Source organism: Lissotriton helveticus, chromosome 9 (assembly GCF_964261635.1).
Source record: "Lissotriton helveticus chromosome 9, aLisHel1.1, whole genome shotgun sequence".
In the NCBI taxonomy this organism is placed as follows: Eukaryota; Metazoa; Chordata; class Amphibia; order Caudata; family Salamandridae; genus Lissotriton; species Lissotriton helveticus.
This window is the reverse complement of record NC_136070.1, coordinates 727,018,925-727,042,225: the sequence shown is the minus strand read 5'-3', so window position 1 is coordinate 727,042,225 and position 23,301 is coordinate 727,018,925. Positions and strand designations below refer to the sequence as shown.

Sequence of the window (23,301 nt, the reverse complement as noted above, 5' to 3'; positions counted from 1 at the left end):
TTGACACTGCACTGATATTACTATAATGACTGACTGTTGCATTTAATAAGCGGAGGTTCGAAGACATAGCGCTGCGATGGTACTGCCAGGTCTGATTATGCTTCTCTTGTTCACAGCCCAAGCCCACCAAAGGACGCATGCGCATCCACTGCCTGGAGAATGTGGACAAGGCTCTGCAGTTCCTGAAGGAGCAGAAAGTGCACCTGGAGAACATGGGGTCGCACGACATTGTGGACGGAAACCACCGCCTGACGCTCGGTCTGATATGGACCATCATCCTGCGATTCCAGGTACGTGGGGGAGGGGAGGGCAAGTTAAGCTTCGGTATAATGGACACGCTGTGTCCCATGTGGTCATGCTCCTGTGGTTTTGCGGCAGGAGGAGGGGAGAGATCCATCAGTTCTACCGCCTGCTCGTGTTATTGGAACCGCCACTGGTCTTATGAACTGGCCCGGAAGTGACGTGGTCATACACAGCTCCATTTCACAAGGGTTTAAGTAGGAAGGTGTTTACTGTGCAGTCCTATGGGAGTGTATCTGGTGTAGTGTTATTACGTTGCAGAGACCGTGACACAACCGCCCCTAATAATAATCTGGCCAGTTGACTCTATTTCTGTTTACCTCTGTTGCACGTTCTGTTCTTTGTTAAAGTTTGTTTGGTTAACTTGAGAAATAGTTCTGGCCAGCAGTAGCCAAACTGGGACTGGGTGATGGCTCTGCTAATAAAGTGTGTGACTCACATGCTACCCAGACAGGTGAATAAACACGATTCCTCTGTCCACAACCCTCTTCTTTTGATAGACTTGTCCCTCAACCTCTAGTTTATGTTTATGAAGCAAATGCCCGCTCACAGCAGAACATGGGTCTCTCTACTCGTGGATTCCTGTTACAGCTGGATGTGTTTCTTACTCCTATTCTTAGTTACAGCAAAGGGTCACTGCGGCCTTATGTTTCTTCCTACAGTCCCTTGGACCCACTGTTTCCCTCTTTTATCGGTAGAACGTGGATCGTCAAGTTACGACATTACAACAGCAGGGCCGGACTGGCCATATAGGGCATCCGGTGTTTCCCCGGGAGGCTGGAAGGGTGGGGGCTGATTTTATTACTGGGTGCTGGTTTTGCAGCAATGCTACTATATCTGCCCCTAGTAACAAAAGCAGCAGGGAGGCTGGTCCTTCAAACTTGCCAGGGCTGGTTTGCGTTCCCAGTCCAGCCCTGTACAACAGAATAGATCCTTCACCCTTGTTCCAGAGTTCAGCAGAATGCTATTATCATTAATTCCCATGGAGTCCGTTATCTGATGCAGCAGATGGGTATCTCCACCCCTGGTTTTTGGTTATATAGAGCAACTCCCCCTTTTTTTCCTTACGCCAGTAGAACTTGTCCTGCCCATTCTATTGGTTGTGGCTCCAGCTGCACCTACGTCCTTGCCTCTCTTCCCTCCCAGCCATAGAGTGGATGCTCTTCCACAACCTCGCGATTTCTCTTTTTGTGGCATATGCGGTGCTGTCCCACTTACAAATGGCAGAAGATGTGAGTTTTCTTTTGAAGCTGACTGAACTCAGAGCTTCCCATACCATGTGGCGTCTTCTAGTATCTGTTTCTGTATGTTTTATACTAGTATTCTGCTTCTTTTCCAGATCCAGGACATCAGCGTGGAGACAGAGGACAACAAGGAGAAGAAGTCAGCCAAAGATGCGCTACTTCTGTGGTGCCAGATGAAGACTGCAGGGTACCTAGCTTTGTAGTAATGGTGGGAGCATCTCTGTTGACTCAGGCAGTCCACGAAGGTCAACATGGCGCCATTCTTAAGACTGATACTTCCCCAGGCTCTATACTAGAAACAGTTTTGTCAGCACATTTGCTGTTGAGAGGAATAGGCTACAACTAGAACATGCTCTTACTACTACCTTTATAAAAAGTGGCTTCGTTTCTCGCGTGGCATTGAGAAATCTAAAACAGAGTACGTTTATGCATCCAATTCGGCAACTGTGTCAAAGGTTCCGAGTTTCTTTTTAATGAACTCTTTAACAAGCACCAATTGCTCAAATTATGACCTGTGTTGTGATCTCCTTCTAGGGTGTTAGATAAAAGCCTAGAGTAGAAAGTGTGGCTCATGTAAATATCAGTTAATTGGAAAAAAGGGCACCCCTATATAGTGACTGGACTAGCTATACATAGGGAAAAAGGCTGGTAGGGAAAGGTCTATAGCTTAGTCAGAGGCAGTGACATAAAAATGAAACCCAAATTTATATATCACAACAAGGCTATGGCCTAAAAAATACCGTATCACAATAAATCATAATTTCAACCTATTGAAATTATGATTTATTGTGCTACGGTATTTTTTAGGCCATAGCCTTGTTGTGATATATAAATTTGGGTTTCATTTTTATGTCACAGCCTCTGACTAAGCTATAGACCTTTCATGTAAATATCAGGCCTTGATTCAGCATGTAGATGTGTTATTTCTACTGTACACTTCGGTGTTTTGGTGACTGACCGATGTCCTGCTAGCGCTTCTGAAGTTCACACTTCCTGTCTTAGGACGCGACACACCCTCGATGGCTTTGCTTTCCTCCGACCCAGCACTACCTTTCTCCAAGGAAAGGCGTGGCAGAAAGTGCAAGGCTTGGTGAGGAGCATTTTGGAGCCAAAGGTTGACATTCCTGAGTTGCTCGGATCTGCTGGCTGGCGCCAGGTGTCTGGGTGAAAGTGCGCTACCAAGGCTATAGTATCAGCGCGTGATGTATCATCAATGGTGTGTTCCATTAAAAAATGTCCGTTGATGCCTTCAATGCTGGAGGGCAGACCATAAGAGAAAGTTGTCATTGATCCGTTACCTGGAGTCGCCAGCAGGGTTGGCTGTAGAGGAGAATGAAAGACCCAACCTTCATCCCATGGGCCTAGCAGCTAATGTTTGCCCCCAGTACCAGAATCGCATGGCACTGGCATACCGTGTTGCTAGAGCCCCTAGTGACAACACAGACTGATACCTGTGCTGTTGTTTTCAAATGGCCAAAGACGAACACCCAGCTTTGGGGTACTTGCCAACTGTCAAACAAAAATAAATCAGTTTTCCTTTAAAACACGCTAACTTTTCTGGACAGCTGTTTACTTAAATACCACTCTTGGGACCCAGCAAACTTGTCTCAAGCCCAGAAACCACTGTTCGCCTGGGTGGAATGCTGACAGACAAGAATATATTGGTGAAGGTTGCACTAGTTTGACAAAGGGAGCCTTTTTGTCAGCCCCCCCCCCCCCCCCCCCGATCTGGTTGGGTTGTGCTCCACTCATTTCGTCTCTCTTTCTCTCTTTCTGTAGGTACCCACACGTGAATGTACACAACTTCACAACCAGCTGGAGGGACGGCTTGGCCTTCAATGCCATTGTTCACAAGCACAGGTTGGTAGCAGGATTTGCAAGGCGCAGTAGAGTAGGCTGCATGGTGGGGATGGGTGTTGGTAATGGTGAGTTGAGTCTGATGGCCACGTGAAAGGAGAGGGACTTTGCTGGATGTATAAAAGACCTTACAGGAAGAGTGGCTTCTGTTTACAAGGGTATGGTTTTAAAGAATGAATGACATTCAATAACAGGACGTGTGGCAGTGTATATAATGTATGACATTTGTGGGCTGTGGTGGCAGGAGTGGGAAATACATTTTGATGGTGCCAGGTTTGGGCTTGTTCGATGGCCCTGACACAGCAGAAGTTGTGTAGCAACCAGGACTGGTCATGCTGTCCGGTTCGGGAATCTCCTCTGTGACGTTTCCATTTGTTGTCATCACCAGAGGAATTCTCTGCTGCCAAGTGAAGCGCTGCTCTGCCAGGCTCCAGCCTCTCTCTAGCATCGGACCCTCGTCTTCTCACCTTGTCTCGAGTTAACTCTAGCTGCTGAAGTATGGAACGTGCTGAGATTTAAAGCTCGCTACAATTGCCGAGGAAAAAGCGCAGCCGTGTTTGATTTATGAATTTGGCTGCAAATTTTTTTTCTGGCCAATGTTAGTGTCATTCACATCGGCCAGCCCTTCCATAAGTTTAGACCTACTTTCTGATATATTTATCCATTGGCAATTTCTGGGTAACATCTCTCTTTAATTATAAGAATCGTTTTTTCTCTTCCCCAAGTGTATCTGTTCATGTTAATTTCCATTTAGAATAACATCCGTTAGTATTGTGTGTTCAACCAACTCAGTGTTTGTATCCAATTTTAGCTCTGACCTAGAGAAAGCTCTAGTTGTTTGCTTCATGCAATCAAAAACATACATAAATAAATCATCCATATATGTATACATATGTAAAGCTGCCGATGTTCACTCCTCCGTTCAGTTGCTATTAACGTGTTGCTGGTCTACGGTGAAATATCAACACACCTCCTTTTCAGCGCTACGAAGCCCCGAGATTGCAGCACCGCGTGCGGCACGCAGTACAAGGCGCTACACTTCTCCTGGCCCCTGGTTGGGGAGCCGCTGCTCTCCTCCCAGCGGCCCGCGCGCACTGCCTTTTCTAGGCCAATCGTTTTCATTGATCCCCCGGGAGGCCCTCCCTGGACGGCCGCCAGCGCTAATTGAAGTTCGCACCGAAGAGCTGCTGGCTGTTGATTGTTGTTTTACTGGCGCGAGAGGAGAGGCCGTGTGCAGCGTGCAGGGTTATTCTGCATATTGACAGGGTGGTTCTTCTACTCAAACCCACAGTGGCAGTTAGTGCATGGAGCATGCAGGCCTGCAGCCCCTCGGTACACCTTGACCACTTGGGAGGATGTGGAAGTGATCACTTCTCCCAGGTGAGCACTACTGGACCGAGGAACAGCTTGACATATCACTCATCTCGTCACTTCACACAGTGCGCCTGTGTCTTGCTCACCCACCAGTAGTGGGGAACCCAACAGTCCCTATAGATATGATTGATAGTGGCACTGCAGTGCTATACCAGCTATTTTGAAGGCGTTGTTTTTTATCATTGGGTAGTGCTTTCATACATCTCTGTTTCCACTAATGATGTTGTTAAATGTTCCATTTGTAGGCAGTGCTGTCCTTACGGGTGGGGGCCAGATAGAGATAATTTAATTCTCTAGATTTGTCATGTTTTTTTTAGTCTGTAGACTGTATTTCATACACTTTGCTTTCCACCATAAAGCCTATTTTCACTCTCTTATTCTTTTCGTTCTCTCATCTGCCCTCCACCTCCAGATCAGACCTGATTGAGTTTGACACCCTGAAAAAGTCCAACGCTCACTACAACCTGCAGAATGCGTTCAACGTGGCTGAGAAAGAACTGGGCCTCACCAAGCTCCTGGACCCTGAGGGTGAGCTCAGCACACCACCCATGAGAGAAAGGCAGTCTCCCACTGAGTTCAGTGGACAAAACTCGGTTCAGGGCTCAAGTTCTAGGCGAATCATTTAAAGCAAGATGGGGGGGGGGGGGCTAATGCATTGTCTTTAATGTGGACTTGAAAAATGTATCACTAGCATTGTGGGTGTCTTTCTGCGACTTAGAAGTAGCCTTACTAATATCCTGTCCATCGTTAATGGGGAAATAACCCTACGATCTGTCATATCTATTTCTCACCCTATACATCTCTAAATATATCTTCTACCTCACTCTCTGACTCATTTCAAACCTCATTCTACTACTCTTTCCAATGCGCTATACTATTTTTCACACTGTACCTCTCTCAACATATCTTTTACCTCCACTCTCTCTCTCACTCATCCCAAATCCCATACCACTACTATAATTCTCAAAATAACCCATTCTAGACTGTTCCCTCCACTACCCCACCTTGCAACATCTCATACCTCTTTTACTATTCAGATCTCCAAACAAGCCTTTCCAAACCCTTCCCTCGGACTCTTCCCCTCCACCTCTCCACCTCTCCTTTACTCATCCCAAACGCCCTCCTACTGCTGTGCACTCCAAAAAATCAACTTTCTAGACCCTTTCCTCTTCTATCCCTCCTCTATCCTTTTCCTTACAAATAACAGACTAACATGTCCACTGCTCAAATCAATTTCATATTTCCCTATACTAATTTACCACTAATCCTTTATGTGTAGCATGCTTGCTGAAAAGTGCTTCAACACCTCATCAGGGGAGGCAAGCACTATAAATTAATGGAAACTCTTCCCTCTCTATCCCTCCAGTATCCTTTTCAATCTAAATAACAGACTAACTTGTCCACTGCTCAAATTAATTTCATGTTTCGCTATACTAATTCATCACTAATCATTTTTGCGTTCCGGAGTAGTGTGCTTCTCGCCGAAAAAGTGATTCACCGCCTCGTCAGGGGTATTAAGAGCTATATAAATGCAATTACAATACAATACACTATTTGGAGAGCTGGAGCTACACTACACGGAACTGTGTGTGTTCCTTTTTGTAAGCACGTGTAAGTCTATAGACCGTGGGGGCTATTGAAGTTTATGAAACTGGACTTACAGCTTCGGTGATAAATCAAATGCAATGCTGATGGCCACCAGCATCGTTTAGAAGCAAAAGACAGAAGTCTAAAAGCAACGCGGTAGCCAGGTCATCAGCGGCCCTGCTGGGATTTGCCAAACGGCTGGGAGCGAGACCAATGGCGGCCATACTTAAAGTCTACAAAGCTAAATGCTTGGCAATAGCCACTTATGGCTCTGCTATTTGGGGATATACAAACCAGGATAACACCCAGAAGGTGGAGAATAAATTCTTAAGATCACTTCTCTCCGTACCACAGTCCACCCCTACATTTTCAACTCATTCAGAGTTGGGGCTGGGGTTTGTTACAGACGTATTGAAATCCGCTCCTGTAATTTGCTGGATTAAAACCTGGCTTAATCAGGAAATCTCCCTAAATCATATGATTCGTAAGGACTGCCTCTCTCTGGATAGAGCTCATAAAATTCCATGGCTGGTCTATATTAAGGCTATATTGACAAAATTAGGAAGACCGGAGGTCTTTCATTCTCCAGGGAGTATTAAAAGAGAGGATGTGAGGGAGATTAAAATGGCCTTGTTAAACCGGTTTACAGTTGAGCGGGAGGCAATGGAGATGGAAAAACCGTTTGTTAGAAGAAACTATGCACTAATAACTTCCCCGGGGCTTGAACCCCACCTCACTCTGGTAATGAGACCGTTTCATCGGTTCCTTCTAAACTAGATTTCGTTTTAATTTAATACATTGTACGTTAGGCCATTTTAATACATGGGACACAGCAGAAAAGGCCAAACCTTGTGATTGTGATAATTTTTCAACACAGGACACGCAACACTTCATGATATTTTGTGATCATTACGCAGAAACTAGGAAAAAATATTTGCTGCCGATCCTGAGAGAGGCTGGTTTTCTCCAGGTGAGGCCTGCTCTCCTGTTTCTGCAACTTCTATCTAGTGCACGTGTCACTTTCCATGTAGCAAGCTATTTGGTTGCATGTGCCCGTATTAACAAGAAGCGATGTAGGTCACGGGGTACACCATTTAACTCATGAATTATTTGCACATTGGTTATTGCTGTTTTTAAAATGAAATACTGAGAGTTTTTAAAAATGTTTATTTTAATTTATGTGTATTTTATATTTATTCTGTATCTATATTTGTATTTGATGGTCTGTTGCTGTTTTTTTTTATCCTGTGATGTATTTGTATCTGTCTTTTTTTGATTTTTAATAATCGAATAAAAGTATTTTGACTGACTGACTGACTGGCTAGATATAGAGCTTTAATTAGTATTTGAAAGGGTGATGGTGGGACTTAAGGTCCTAGGACGTCGTATTTTATGGAAGTGTAGGATAAGTGATCAGATTTTGAAACCAAAAACCAAGACATTGCACAAATGCAGAAGTGGGTCTACAATTTTGCATTGACCAACATGGAACACAAAGACAATATACGGCAAGTTTTTACACAGCATCATCTCTGTTTATCAAAAATTCTTTCTGCTTAGGCTGCTTACTTATTCTGAACGCGTAAAATTGTGTTTCAATGATCAGTTTGGTCAACCTTTTCTTAAAATCACGACTTGCACTAAATTTCGGGTAATTTCCTGGACAGGTGGTGAAAAAACAGCACTGTCTCTAAAATTCGGGACACTCGATCATCCTAGTGAAAGAGGGCAAGAATTAAAATCGTAAGTCAAGGAGTAGGATATTTGTAGTAGTTTAGGAGAAGCCTGCTCTCATAAGGCCACCTACTTAAGATGTGTGCCTGGGTATTTAGGGAACATGTCAAGTTAGTTTATTTTTTTTGTCCCAGCTGAAGCCGGCTGATGCAATGTCAACTGGAGCCTCGTTACTCCAGGTGCAATCAGCGGCGCTGCAATCCAAATTAATGTAGTTACATTATACTAGGGCCTCTGGAATTATGCGATTTTTGGGGCTGAAGCGTTTTCAGCATAACTGTGGATTTGCCATGTAATCCATCATCTGCAGATTTTAACAAATAAGAATGTTTCTAACTCAAACAAATCAAAAGTTAACTAAAAATGTGTTGGCATGCAGTGGAAGGCCCTTTGCAAGGTTGAGCATCACCTTTTTGTCGCTTAATAATGTATTTGGGTGTTAAATTGGGACTATTACGGTGAAACCTTTGCCCAGTCTTGTTGTGTAAAAATGACAAAATAATTAAGTAATACTATCCCAAAATTTGGTGCATTACGCCGTATAATTTGCCTTTTGTTGCTGCATAATTTAGTCAACCCTGACGCATAATTTGGTCCTGCCTTGCTGCATAATTCCAGTGATTTGACATTCTACCAATGCGACCTGGGACAAAAAAGGAGCAGAAAAGACGGTTGAAAGCACAGTGATAAACACTTCCTGGAGAGTTTTCTTTTTGTACCGTGGTTCTGTTTGCTAGTTAATGCTGCCCCTGTGTGGTCAAAGCGCCGAAAATTATCTTTGAGATAGTTGAGTAGCGAATTTCTTTGCACTGATAGCTTCGGTTCAATCTCGCGTGGACGCCAAGGCTCCGACTGTCACCGCTGCAGCTCTGTGCGCGGGGCTGGCTATACGCCCCACGCGAAGGCGGGGTTTAAAAATTACTGCCTCCTGTTCATTTTTCAAAATTTGACTGAAAATAATTTACTTGCTGCATTCTTATGACTCAGTAAATTAGTACTGCTTCAGACAAAAACACTTCATAAGTCAAAGATATTTAATTACCCCTAATATAATTTTTTGTTCTAGTGTATGAACACGTTTTAATTAAAAGTTGTACCTATAAAATGGCCCCAAATAAAAGCTATGGAAAACCATACATTCGACTATAAAAATAAAAATGAGAGAAATGTGGAGTCTTATTCCTCTACCAATCGGCCAATGAACCCAGTGCGGCTACATTCTCTAGGACATACCGACATACCCTGCTTCCTTAATGTGCACGCTTATGAAAACAGAGCCCTGATTAGCCTTGAATTCCTCCTCCATTACAGCCATTTGCCCCTCAGACTCGCACAACATTGAAAGGCCCCTTGTTTGAAGCATGTCGTTTGAAACGACCTCTTCAGTCATTATGTGACTCCTACATGAGCAGTAAAATACCACCATCCCTCGCAGCATGACGCGGAGAGTTGAAGGCTAGCTGCTGATTCGCTCATCTCCAGGTCCTGAAGCCCACCCAGTCCAACTCAGTTAGCCATCCTTCCGAGGTCGGTCAATTAAGAACCATTACTTTGGGGAATAACACCTCCGATATACAACACTTAAGAGCTGGCAACGGATCAGCGTGAATCACAGTATAATGGTCAACTTCATCATCCATCAAGGACCTTCTCAGGCAGCCATGAAACGGCCCTTTCCTAGAGCTGTGGGGTTCCCCACTGGCCACCAGAGGACCAACCACATCTTTTATAAAACTACTCTTTATATTATCCAGGAAATAAACGTCTTCCATTGCTTGTGAAAATGTATCCCATGATGGCCATAAAATCCCAGTCCATAAAGCGTAAACCAACCCCCTCAGTTGGCTATGTAATCATCCCACAGCCATTCAGCAATTGGATCTCCCCCCCACCAGCTTAAAAAGTCCCCAACAACAAATGGCACCTTCTTCTGTTGGGAAATGATCCCAGATCATCTCTTGATTCTCCCCATCCCTGGTCTTGCAGTACCACTCACCAGCTGTAAAATAACACACATTAGCCTAAGATTGTGCCTCAGTTCTCTCTTTGACGTGTCACAACAACAATAGCATTTCTCTGGCTTCGAGTCTGAAATCCCCCAGTATTCGCTTTCTCTTACCAGGAATCCTTCACTCTGCCAAAGAAGCGGGTAAACTTGCAGCAGCCTTTTGGAGATGGTCAAGTAGTACACTCCCCGTGGTCCTGTCTGCTCCCTTCTGTTCAGATTGCCAAAGTCACCAGCACAAGCAATTGAAGCTCTGGTTTGAAGCATCTGGGCAGATCTATAGCTTCTCCAGATCACCTCTGACAGTGGCCTTGCTGCATGTATGCGCCTCTTTTTGGCAGCACTGATTGGATATTTTCCTAAGTGATGCACATAAAGCACCAGGGGAGCCCCCCTCCCGTGCCACATTCCAAATGGCTCTACACATGCCTGATGTGTGGGTGCACTGGCCTCCCTTCACAACTTGTGATTGTGCCCCTCTTGTTTGAGTGTTCTGCAGGAAACCAGTTAGCAGGACTGAATCGCACCAATGATTATCTGAAAAACCTCTGTAGTCAATATGGATTTTCATAGTCTTGTTCTTAATATACAAGAAGAGTTCCAGCTCCTCACTCGGGCACCGCACTAAAGCTCTTCAGCCGTCTTCCGCCCCACTTTATGTACATGGCCTCAGGTTGTTTCCTATGGCTCTCGATGTGCAGCTCCAATACTACCAACTACCCTTCTCAATCCAAATAACTGACTAATATCCACCACTCAAATTACTTTCATATTTCTCTATACTAATTTACCACTAATCCTTTTTGGGTTCCGGAGTAGCATGGGATTCGCCAAAAAAGCACTTTAAAACCTCACCAGGGGAAACAATGCTATATAAATGCAAACCTTTTCCCCTCTTCTAGCCATCCACTATCCTTCTGAATCTAAATAACTGACTAATATCCACCACTCAAATTACTTTCATTTTTGAATATATTAACCCCTTGGCCGTGGCGGTAATTCTGCCACGGCGCTGGGGGGGAGGGGGACCGCGCGGCTCCGCCATGCTCGTGACGGAACCACTCCGTCACGAGCCACGGGCGCGCTGTGCTTGTGATGGAGTGGTTCCGTCATGGCCCCGCCCGCTCAATAAAACGGCCGCGTAGGCGGGGCGGCCGCTCCATGACGGAACCACTCAGTCACCAGCACAGCGCGCTCGTGACGGAGTGGTTCCGTCACGAGCACAGAAAGGGCTAATTCAACATTAATCCATTATTGGTTCCAGAGTAGCGTGCTACTCGCCAAGAAAGCGTTTGACGCCTCATCAGGGGCAGTAAGTGCTAAATAAATACAATACCAAACCAGATTTTCCCAATACAAATGATGTCACCATTTACACAGGTGATAGCTACTTGCAACCACACTCCTGAAAAGACTTAAAAAAAATACTCTGATCCCATCTTCATTGGATTGTGGCTCTATTGTTTATACAGTATCCTCTTCCACACAGAAGATGGATGGTCTGAACAAACATTGAGTCTTTCAGATCTAAGACTTGGCAAGTTAGATTAAAGACCTAGCAAAATACTTTGAGTGAAAACGTCTTAGAAAGTTAGATTTTAGAACAGAAACTACATGCATGTATCATCCTCTGGATATCAATACCGTATTCTGGTGTTTTTGTTTTTGACAGAATTTCCACTGCCCTGTCTGTTTACGATTTGTGGTAGTGCAGCTCTGAAGTGAGTCTAGTTTGCAATGCCAGCTTCCTGTTCAGCAACATAATACAGATCTAAAAGTGTTCTTGGGCAGCTGTGTGAAGAGGAGTTCCTCCAACTTAATACGGTCTGCCCCTGTTTCTCATCTCTTCCCACTTCTGCTGTGTCACATTAGTAAAATTATATGTATAGCATATTTTTGAGAGGGCCGATCATCCAGCCCTCTTCATCCATTGGCCTGTTGCTGTCATTCACATTTTTCTTCCGCTGGCTACAGCATAGGGCATGGGCAAGGTGGGTCAGCCCGCTTCAGCCATTGATCGACTTCTCTGTGAGTGGCGGCAATGTGCCCTTCCACAAGGAACACATCCACATTCAGTTTCAGGGACTACTGTAGCAACGGGTGTTTTTTGAGACTAGTAAAATAATTTAGCTTTTTTTTACCGTTTTTTAAAATGTTTGCGAGGGGCACAGTAGCTCCCACAATGTTTCACATATATAAAAAAAAAATCCGGGCACAACCAAACAAGCACTGACAAAGCCAAAATTCTGGTAGTCACCGCAAGACTGATTAGCTTTGCCAATGCCGGTTTTCTTTTTGCATCATTTCATTAAAGCCTTGTGACTTTGAAAATATGTTGACTCTGTTTCTATTTTTCTTTTACAGACGTCAACGTGGACCAGCCAGACGAGAAGTCCATCATCACCTATGTGGCTACCTACTATCACTACTTCTCCAAGATGAAAGCCTTGGCTGTGGAGGGCAAGCGTATCGGAAAGGTAAGCATTGCTCCATTACTCCGCGTGGGATGTCAGTATTACTAACTGGTTTGTTTGTCCAAAGAGTGGCAACGGCTTGCCCACAGGCGACTGCACATCATACAATGAGAGCCAGTGAGGAAGTTATTTCATTGTTTGAATGAGCAAGGTTGAAGATGTGGGTGTCGCAGTCATGTCTGAGAAGCATCGGATTGAGTGCTGGGAACCCGAGGCGTCTCACAGCTGTTAACCAATCCTGCGACTTTCGTCCATCGATTCATATTATGCTGAACAAAGATCATGGGTTCGGCTTTTACTGAATACAATTCAGACCCTCCTACAGCAGCTAAGCCGCTGTTATGTTATGTGCTTCGGGATGGATAAAGGTCACACAACACATGGCCCAATGCAAGTTGAAGGGGGTAGCACTTGACAGTATAAAACGAGATTTGGATCGGCTGTATTCTTAGACTACAAGCCCCATGGAAGCGCTCAGTGTCATGCATCCAGTAGAACAAGCAGGTCATGTCTTATGCTGCATTAATAGGCATCCAAGGTGAGGCTTGCGACCCTTGTATAAACGCCTTCTTGAGTACCTTGAGAACATGGCTCGGACAGTGGGCTTGATTTCTTCAGTCCCAGGTGTTCTGATTCGTGTTATAAGCATACATATTTGTGATAGCAGGAATTATGAGTGTACCAATTTAGCCACATTAAAGTAGAGGTAACCTGTACCATGTTCTAAAGCCTGAATGAATTAGTTTAGTCGTGGTCACTGTAAATATGTTATTTTTTGTGTTGGAACAGCAAAGGTGTGGATTAGTCTTTAGGCATAACCCATGGAGTCAGGAAACATTTGTAAACTTGAAGCTGTGTGTTTGTGAGGGTTTTTATGGCCCAGGTTGGCATTCTACTTTTCCTAAAGAACCTGTGGGCCTTTTGGCACAATAATTGACTAAGGTTTCATAAATCTAGCTTTCCGAATCTCTTGTTGTATCCTCTGAATCACCACTTGGAAATGTCTCAGATTCTGATACTCAAAATAATGGGAAATTCAACAGGCGTTACCTCTTCTTGAACATTATTGGTCAACTAATAAGCAAACCCTCCATAAGGTGATTAAAAATGCATTAATAAATTGCAAAGCTTGATACTAATCACTATATTTAGAGTGCATTGCTGCACAGGCGAGCAGGCAAGAACATTACCGTACACGTAACACAAAGTGATGCACTATGTGTAGGGTTTGTCTGCCAACATGTGACATCAGCCCATGGATTGAGACCGGATGTATTTAGGGCGAGTATTCGACATAATGGCTGATGTTGAGCAAAGGTTATGCAGGTCGTGATGAGGCAATTCAAATGACTTCATTTCTGTGGGTCATTTTAACCATTCATCGAGACTTAGTCGGCTTTGCGGAAAGCTGGATATTTCTCGACATCGACTGACTTTGAATTAGCAGCAGACCAGGGTAAAACCAGTTCTGTTGTTTCTGTTAGGGCCCCAGCCTGTATTTGTTCCATATAAGATAGTCTGTTGGATGTGGTTCCCTTTATTGGAATGATCCTTCTAAAAAGGATGAGTTTCTGACCCTCAGATTTATGTTTGTTCTGTCAAGGGTTTGTAAGAAGTAAACATGACCCAAGCAAGGGCACAGTTTCAACTGTCGTACATAGTGTACTTATTGGGACACTTTTTGCCTCTTTCTGCTAAAGAATTTGCATAGTGGATTGAGGCCCACCACACCATTTATGACACTATAAGGTGAGACACAGACACCAGCATTTCATATACGGGCAGAAAAAGCAAGAGGGTCTGTTTCTCCATTTCTTTGCTTTTCTAACTACAAACCTATACACAATTAAAGGAATGCTGAGCATGTGAGACATGTTCATGGCTGATCTTTGAGGTTGTGTGTTTCCTTGAGGTGTCTTTTCATATGCGCACTCAAGCATTCAGGCCAGAGGGTGTAAACTCAGTTTCTCAAACTGGAGCAGAGTCCATTACTGTACATGTGGGCGAGCCGTCAGTCTACAAAGCAAATGTTGCATTTCCACTATTGTCCCCTATTAAAAGATACTGTTCATGGGACTCACCCAAGGCCACTAGAGGGCTTCTTGCCCCCCGCACCTCCCCCACCTCACGACGTGCCTTAAGTGGCTTCAGCCATCCTGCATGGTGGAACTCACCGACGGCAACCAGAGGGCTTCTTGGCCTCCCATGAACCTCCACACCTCAGGGGACCAATTTTGCGAACTCATTTCGCTCTAAGAGGGGCGCTTTTGCACACTGGAAGGGGGTGGGGACTCTCAACGCAATTAAGGGCCCTCGGCAATTCTGCAGCACGGGACACACACAGGCCAAGTGCAGACCTGTCGTCCACGCCCGTAGGAGGCTGGGCCACCTCTCTTGGTTTTTTTGGCGGATCCTCCATATTTTTGGCTCTGGTTGGTCTTATTTCCTTATTTTCACTGATTTACAGTCTCACTTGTTGTCATGGACAAGACTTAGCAGGTCTTAGGGAAGGAGGGTGTCTCTACTAATCCCCAAGCTGGCACAACTTTGTATTCATTTTTTGTTTGCGCTATTAGTGTAGTTGCAATGGAAATGGAATTAGCAGAGAGACGCCGATCTCAAGATATGGGGAGAGACTTTGTCTAGTTTATCCTAGTCTGGATACCACTCAGCCAGGATCCCCTGTGGCTGCCTCTGAAAGCCGCCTGAGTCCCAACGCTTTCAGCTATGCCACGCTCCACACCAATGACGTTAGTGGTCAGGGACCCCAGCCTGACAGTTTTTGCGAACCCGCTACAGTCTGGGTCCAGCTTTGCAGAGGGGGATGTGGCATCCATCACCCATTCACCTAAGAAAGGGCCTAATCATTCCTGGGATCGTGCCTTGGCCCAAGTTAAAGTAATAGTGACTTCAGTGATTGTTCCGCTTGTGGAGAAGATAAGTTCTTTGGAAGGGGTAATTCGGGATTTGTCGAGCAAATTGGAATGGTTTTCACCCCCTGCATCTGCTATGCAACCCCAAGTCCAAGCACCTCCCATTAATGGTCCTAGTACTGTCTCCAATGTTTGTATTCAGAGGCCTCTTCCTATATGAAACCACCTGCCACCTTTTTTTAATGCGTTTACGCCAGTATTAGGGGGAGAGTTTCTACTCACACAGAGTAAGGGTACAGTTCTCCCTGAGCATCCAAAGGCAGCAGTGTCTAATATTAGGAACATACATTCTTTCTAGCTTCGGCCCACAAAAAGACAGCCTCAAATGGATCTGCCACCTGATTGCTGCCTGTATGTGGCGGTTCTGGTTGGAATACCTCCCCTTCCAACTGACCAGAAGGAAACGCATTGGGAACTGAAAAATAAAGTCTGCCATTGGCTTGTTCAAAATACTGCCTTTGAGATGTCAGAGTGTAATGACAATTTTTAACAAAGGAGGGATGGAGAGGGAATAGTGGATTCTGTCTCCCCTGGCAACTATCATAAACAAAAGGAATCCACTAGGTGGACGGCGGTTGTTACCACAATGGTGGGGAGCAACCAGTGTTGTTAAAATACCCCTCACACACCAACAGGCCCCTTGGTGTCATGCTTCATCATCGGGGTCTTCGCAAACCTCTACGGAATGCGGCGTGCTACGACTTCACGACTACGCAGGAGCACTTTATGAGTGAACTATGTGTTTGGTGTGTGAAGGTACCAAGATGTGAGTGGTGAGGTGAAAAGTGAGGGATTAAAAAATACCTGGCACGTGAGTGCTGAAAAAATTTTTATTTAGTCTCCGGCTGGTATTGTTAAAAAGAGTGCTAGAGTGGTTGTGGTTTACTAATTAGGGTAACCCAACCAAATTAGTGCGTCGACATGTTTCGGAGTAATGGAACTCCTTCTTCAGGACGGGAATATGCACTACTTATCCCCACCTTACTCACATGTGTGTAGATATTAAAAATTGTGCTCTACAAAAATAGATATGGTGAATAATGTACCTATCTATGTTGGATGTACGGTCCGTTGCGCCCAGTTGGCGGTTCAGGATACTTATTAATAGAGGTCCAATGGCCTCATGAGCCACAGCGTGTTGGGGGGTGGTCCGTTCTACCCGATATGGCAACGGTTTTACACAGGGCTGTCTGGCTTGTTCCCCCTCCACGCGGCTCCGACGAGTGAGAGGGCCGGAGCCGCGTGGAGGGGGAACAAGCCAGACAGCCCTGTGTAAAACCGTTGCCATATCGGGTAGAACGGACCACCCCCCAACACGCTGTGGCTCATGAGGCCATTGGACCTCTATTAATAAGTATCCTGAACCGCCAACTGGGCGCAACGGACCGTACATCCAACATAGATAGGTACATTATTCACCATATCTATTTTTGTAGAGCACAATTTTTAATATCTACACACATGTGAGTAAGGTGGGGATAAGTAGTGCATATTCCCGTCCTGAAGAAGGAGTTCCATTACTCCGAAACATGTCGACGCACTAATTTGGTTGGGTTACCCTAATTAGTAAACCACAACCACTCTAGCACTCTTTTTAACAATACCAGCCGGAGACTAAATAAACATTTTTTCAGCACTCACGTGCCAGGTATTTTTTAATCCCTCACTTTTCACCTCACCACTCACATCTTGGTACCTTCACACACCAAACACATAGTTCACTCATAAAGTGCTCCTGCGTAGTCGTGAAGTCGTAGCACGCCGCATTCCGTAGAGGTTTGCGAAGACCCCGATGATGAAGCATGACACCAAGGGGCCTGTTGGTGTGTGAGGGGTATTTTAACAACACTGGTTGCTCCCCACCATTGTGGTAACAACCGCCGTCCACCTAGTGGATTCCTTTTGTTTATGAGAGTGTAATGACATCCTGTTGGTGAGGAGAATTGGGTGGATTGGTAGCTCATTGAAATCAATTGAGGGGGACTGTGTAGTTATTAACTGCAGGACCCCGGCCCTGGCGCACTGTCTGGTCGAAACTGGCCACAGGCCCAGTAAATATTGTCGAGTGGCAAGTATCGTTCCGTTGTTTTTTTTCTCTAGACCCTGCTGGTACCGCCTCCCTTGTAACATGACGGGGGGCTCTCTACAGGGAGAAGAAGTCCTGAGAGCCCCTTCTGTCTCAACTTTAAATAGATTCTTGCCACTTTATAATAATAATGATAATAATAATAATAACTGAATTTATAAAGCACCTGGTTACACTAGACTAGTGTATCCCCGCGCTGCACTACGACAGTAACCAGAGCACCACAACTAATATTACAACCCACCCCCCACTACCTAGCCCCGGCCTATTCTTTTTGGTAATAGGTACATTTTTAACTCTTTGCGGAACACCAATTCTGACGTCTCCATTCTGAGTCTAGGAGGAAGTTCGTTCCAGAGTTGGGCTGCCAGGACGGGAAGGAGCCCCCTCCCATCCTCGCTCTTCTGAGCTTCGGAACCTTAACCTGCCCTGTTTCGCTAGATCTCAATTGCCGGGTTGGGTTGTAAAGGGTTAGTAGGTTATGGAGATAGATGGGGCCTTTCCTCTGTGTAATAAGATGACTGACACATAAGGTTTTGAACAACACCTGTTCCCTGATCGGGAGCCAGTGAAGCTAATCCGACGCCCTCTTCGAAGAGGCTCTCTTGGGCAGCATCAGAACCAGGCGTGCCGCCGCATTCCGTATCCGCTGCAGCCTTTGAATGCACTTAGCATTCGCTCCCAGGTACAGGACATTCCCATAGTCCAGCCCCGATGTTATTAAGGGCATGGACCATGGTTTTCCTGGCTGCCGTTGGCAGCAGGTCCAGAGTCTTCCTGAGACCCCTGTGAATGCCGAAACATGTGCCTGCCACCCGTCTTGTGTGGTGCTCAAACGAGATCTTAGTATCTATCCATACCCCCAAATTCCTAACTTGTTCGCTAGGTGAGGGTAGCGGGCCCAGCGCTTGAGGCCACCAAGTCGAGGTCCACACTGAAGGAGTCATCCCAACAATAAGCACCTCAGTTTTATTTCCATTTAGTTTGAGGCAATTGTTCGCCATCCAAACTGCCAATTCCTGCAAACAAGTGCTGAAATTGCTGGCTACCTTCCCCTCTGGTTGTGTCAGAGCCACTACCAGCTGAGTGTCGTCTGCATAGGACATGATTTCCACCCCAAATTTTTTAGTGATCTCCACCACCGGTGCAACATACAGGTTAAAAAGAGTTGGGCTAAGACTGGACCCTTGTGGCACCCCCTGTTTCAGGCTAATATCTTTGGACCAAAAGGGTCCCTGTGCCACTTGAAAACTGCGATCTTTCAGAAAGGACTCCAGCCAATCCCACGCTTTACCTGCCACTCCTCCCTTTTTTAGAGACTGTACCAGCGTGTGATGAGCTACAGTGTCACAGGCAGCACTTAAATCCAGCAGGATCAGTGCCGCCGTCTGACCCTCGTCTACAAATTTCCGTAAGGTTTCCGTAGACTGAGCAGCGCTGATTCTGTCGAATGAAGAGCACGGAAATCTGACTGAGTGGGATGGAGCAGCTTATGAGCGTCAATATGGGCCGTCAGCTGAATGTTAACAACCTTCTCCGCGATCTTAGCGAAGTAAGGTAACAGCGAAATAGGGCGCAGGTTGTCTAATTGCTCCAAACTAACGTTAGGCTTTTTTTTTCAAGGGGAGCACCACTGCCTTCTTCCAAGATTTCGGCACCTTTCCTGAGCTAAAGATAGCTCTAATAGGTGTCTGATGTAGGGCTCTAAGATCTCCCCACTACCTCTCAATACTTTAGGTGGTGCAGGGTCTTTAGGGGAACCAGATTTGATGTTGGCAGCTATTATGCCTAGAGCGTCCCGAGGAGGGACTCTGAAGGTCGCTAGGCAATCTGTCCCCTTTAGGTTGACGGAAACCTCCTCTACCGTGCAGCCTTCTCCGGCCGCCTCCGGGAAGGAGGAGTAGATCCTTTCCACCTTGTCCGCAAAGAACTCTGCCACTCGGTTGCAGGATTCCTCTGACCCTGTCACCGGTGCTACAGTTCTGGATAGATCAGATATTTCTTTAAAGACGGAGAACAGCTCCTTCACCGAGTTCTCTGCTCCCTCAATCCTCCTTCTGTAATAGGATGCCCGAGTCTTTCTAATCAGGGCATGGTATCCTTTAAGATTGTTTTTATACTCGCTCCTGTTTATCGCTGAGAAACCTTTCCTCCAGCGTCTCTCAAGGCGCTTGCATGCCACCTTCTCCTTGGAGCAGATTTAGTTTATCTCCTTTGTCCTTAACTCAACCAGGGAGCAGTGCTATGAAGTGCCTCCATAATGCGTCTATCCTTAGCTTCACAATCTGACTCTATCTCAAGCCCACCTGGAGCCCCACCCTGGCCAAGGGCCTTGTTAAACATCTCTGAGGAGAAACCTGACCACCTCCTGCGTCTCCTTGATTTCCACCTTCCCCCGTATATTAACTGCCGGGAAAGCCACCTTAAAAGAGATCAAATAATGATCTGACCAGACCACGGGTATCGGGGATTTGATTGTCAACATCTCCCAATTTTCAAAAATCGGGTCAAGTAGAGGGCCAAAACAGTGTGTAGGCAGTTCTGATTTTAAGGTCATTTTTAGTGTTGCTAATTCCTGACGGATCTCTTGCGCCTCTACATCAGAGGCCACGTCAAAATGGAGATTAAACTCTCCCAGGAGTAAAAGGCTCTCATACCTGAGCGCTGGCTGCGTCAAGCAGTCGATCAGATTCGAAGCAAACCGCACCCTTGATCCCGGTGGTCTATAAACTAAAAACCCTTTTAAAATGTGATTGTCGGAAATTGAGATTGAGAAGAACCCAGCTTCACTGTCTCCAATATTGACAGTTTCGAGGGTGCACTGAATCTCATGGCTGTAGATTATGGCAATCCCCCTCCCCAGCGGTCTATATACCCACTCATCCCATAGCAGAGGGGAAGTGCTACTAAAATATCTGGTGCGGAGGCCTCATCCAGCCATGTTTCTGTCAGGAAGAGTACGTCCACTTACCCATCTAGCAGGAGGTCGTGTATTTCTGCACTGTGCTTACTTAAAGATCTACAGTTGATCAAAGAACAGCTCAGTGACTGGCCACTGTCCCTGATCTTCAACTGATGACTTACAGAGAAGGAGCAATAGTGGCACCTCTTACTATGACTATCCAGCGCAATACTGTGTTTGCATTTTCCCCCCAACGTAGGGCATAATGCATACAGCTGCTGAGAAGTGTATTGTTTCCTTGAATCGAAACCGGCAGGGGTTCTGGGCCCCGGCCGTCCGCGGACGAGCGCAGACGGGCTTGCCTTTGGCGCGCCCGCTGCGCGCGTCCGCTGAGGTATGTGACCTTTATCCCCTGTCTCACCCAGCAGCTAGAGCGCTAACCGCCGTAAGTGAAAGTGCCAGGCTCTACCTACCCCGCCCTCCGCGCAACGGTACTGGCTACCGCGTCGGACCAGGGCGGGAAGGACAAAACACCGAGCTCAGGCCTCCAGATCAGGTAAGTGGGAACCAGCAACCCCCCTTGCCTCTAACAGTTAAAAGTGGCGTTCTAATGCGCAGATAAGCCCAACGCCAGCCGTGTCTTCAATCTTCTTCTAACGCTGTGTAGATTGTCGAAGTACTTGGTTTCTGTAGCAGAGTTTCTTCCAGGTAAATCTAAAGTCCTGTAGCCAGGGGTTCCTACTTTATACCTAAGGAAGGGGTGGGGCAAACTCTGAGGACCCCACCTATGGGATGGTCAGAACAGAGGGGTGGCTTCACCCATGTCCTTCGTCCATTTTCACGCCAGAGCAGGAGAAAATGGCTCCTGAAACCTGTGGTTCTCCTTTCATTTGGCCATTCAGGAGGTTATAAACTGGTAAAAGAAGCTGCTTTACATTCCTTCAAGACTTAACCTGAAGGCTGCTCTCCACAGCTACCACTAGGATAGCTTTCTTTAAAGGTTGTCTTTAATCGAATCATCAATGAGGGTTGTTTGGACTGGTGCTAGGTGCCCACTATAACTAATGGACAGCATATACCAGGCCAACTTCTCACAGTGGCTGTGACCTTAATCGACATTTTGAACCCGTTGGCAAGGCTACGGTCACATTAAGTGGGGATGAGGATGAAGTGTGTGTAGTCTGTGAGCTCTCTCTCCCGGTTAAAAAGTGGTTGGCAACTTCTTTGCAAATTAATGCTTTTACTCTAAACAATGGTATGAGAGCCTTTAACGGGAGAACACTTTCAGACAAAGAAGGGAAGGTTACTTTTAACCTGCAAAGAGGTTCCAGCTAAATAGATTATGACCTGGGGATATTAGGTTGTGGTGGCAGGTAATTGACATGGAAGTAGTCCCACGACAGGACAGTGATTTAACCCACTTATTTGCAATTCAGAAAGGATTTCAGAAGCCCTTTTACAAGTTGGAAATACTTTCTCACTAGTGAAGGGTCGTTTGTACATTGAGAAAAGTTCTTTTTCAATCACAGACAAATGAATTTGCAAATCTCAGGATTTGTACTGTCAAATGGTTTTTTAGGACTGGCACGATTCTTTTTGTTGGGTCCCAGGTAACGTTTCTTTCTTTTCTTTGAAACTCCAGGTGCTGGATTATGCAATCGAAGCGGACCAGTTGATCGAGAAGTACGAGACCTTAGCTTCAGATCTTCTACAGTGGATTGAGCAGACCATTCACACTCTGAATGACCGGCAGCTGGCCAACTCGCTTGGTGGAGTGCAGAACCAACTGCAGGCCTTCAACACCTATCGCACTGTAGAGAAACCACCAAAGTGAGTTTCTAATACAATTTTCTGTTTATTCAAAAACATTGTTGAAAGCTGCCAGAGCAATATGAGAGACTTTGCAAAGGGTGCTGGCCCTTGAATAGGCTGTATCCATATGTGGTTAGCATCCAAAACACAAATACTGTAAAAGTTTTAAAGCTGTGCACAGCACCCGCTTCAGCATAAGGAAACAAAAATCAGGATGTGGAGACATGGATGAAGAGAGAGGCAGCATTAGCTGATAGCTCAATTACATATCAGTTAAGATACTCACCATAATGTTCTTTGTCCACATGATGCCCACTTTGGGCGCAACGCAACATGTGTGATGTTATGGGACGGGATGGGGGAGATTAAGGCCTTTGAAATTAGATGCTTTTTGTCTAAGATTACACAAATCCAACGTTTTGACCCCAAAAACCTAAGGTCTCACTAAGGCATGTATTAGCCACCATTCAGCCGGCTTAATGTAGACAAATTCCTGTTTTTAGCTGGCGACATTTTGATTTCCTTTTTTCTGCTCTCCCATGCTTCCCTATGATACTGTGGTCATTGCAACAGCATACCAGTGATAATTTTCCGGTTTTTCTTACTTTGTTCTTTTGTTAAATGTTTTAAATATTTTGGGCCTAGTTTCCTTTTTTGTGGTTTTCATCATATATCTTCCTTGACGTAATCCTCTTATTTAAATTGATAGAAGAGTTTGGTTAATGATATTTTACTTGGAATTAACAATGGTGTTATTCAGTGGACACTGACACGTTTCATTCTGGTGGTGTCTACCTTCTGGTGGTGAGGTTGAGTAGTATGTGCATTGTCAGGAGATTGCTACTAAGATGCTAACGCAAAGTCAGATGCCTGTAATCTGCTGTATGTCTTACTTTTTCTCCCCGGTTCCTCATTTCCCCTCTCAGTGCATCTTCTCACACAAAGTCAAAGATATCTTGGCCTAAGAAAGGTAAAAAAATTAGAAACTGAATT

General features: G+C 45.5%; 1 protein-coding gene across 2 annotated transcripts in view; it reads left to right on the top strand.

The window, feature by feature from the left end:
• The window catches only part of SPTBN2 (spectrin beta, non-erythrocytic 2), a 680,775-nt gene that overhangs the window by 336,377 nt on the left and 321,097 nt on the right, over positions 1-23,301 (top strand). For both annotated transcript variants that reach the window (XM_078660840.1, XM_078660841.1), the window contains 6 exons: positions 117-290; positions 1,640-1,731; positions 3,324-3,404; positions 5,188-5,303; positions 12,466-12,578; positions 22,139-22,326. In XM_078660840.1, coding sequence (XP_078516966.1) covers positions 117-290; positions 1,640-1,731; positions 3,324-3,404; positions 5,188-5,303; positions 12,466-12,578; positions 22,139-22,326 — 764 coding nt within the window. The remainder of the gene's footprint in view (positions 1-116; positions 291-1,639; positions 1,732-3,323; positions 3,405-5,187; positions 5,304-12,465; positions 12,579-22,138; positions 22,327-23,301) is intronic.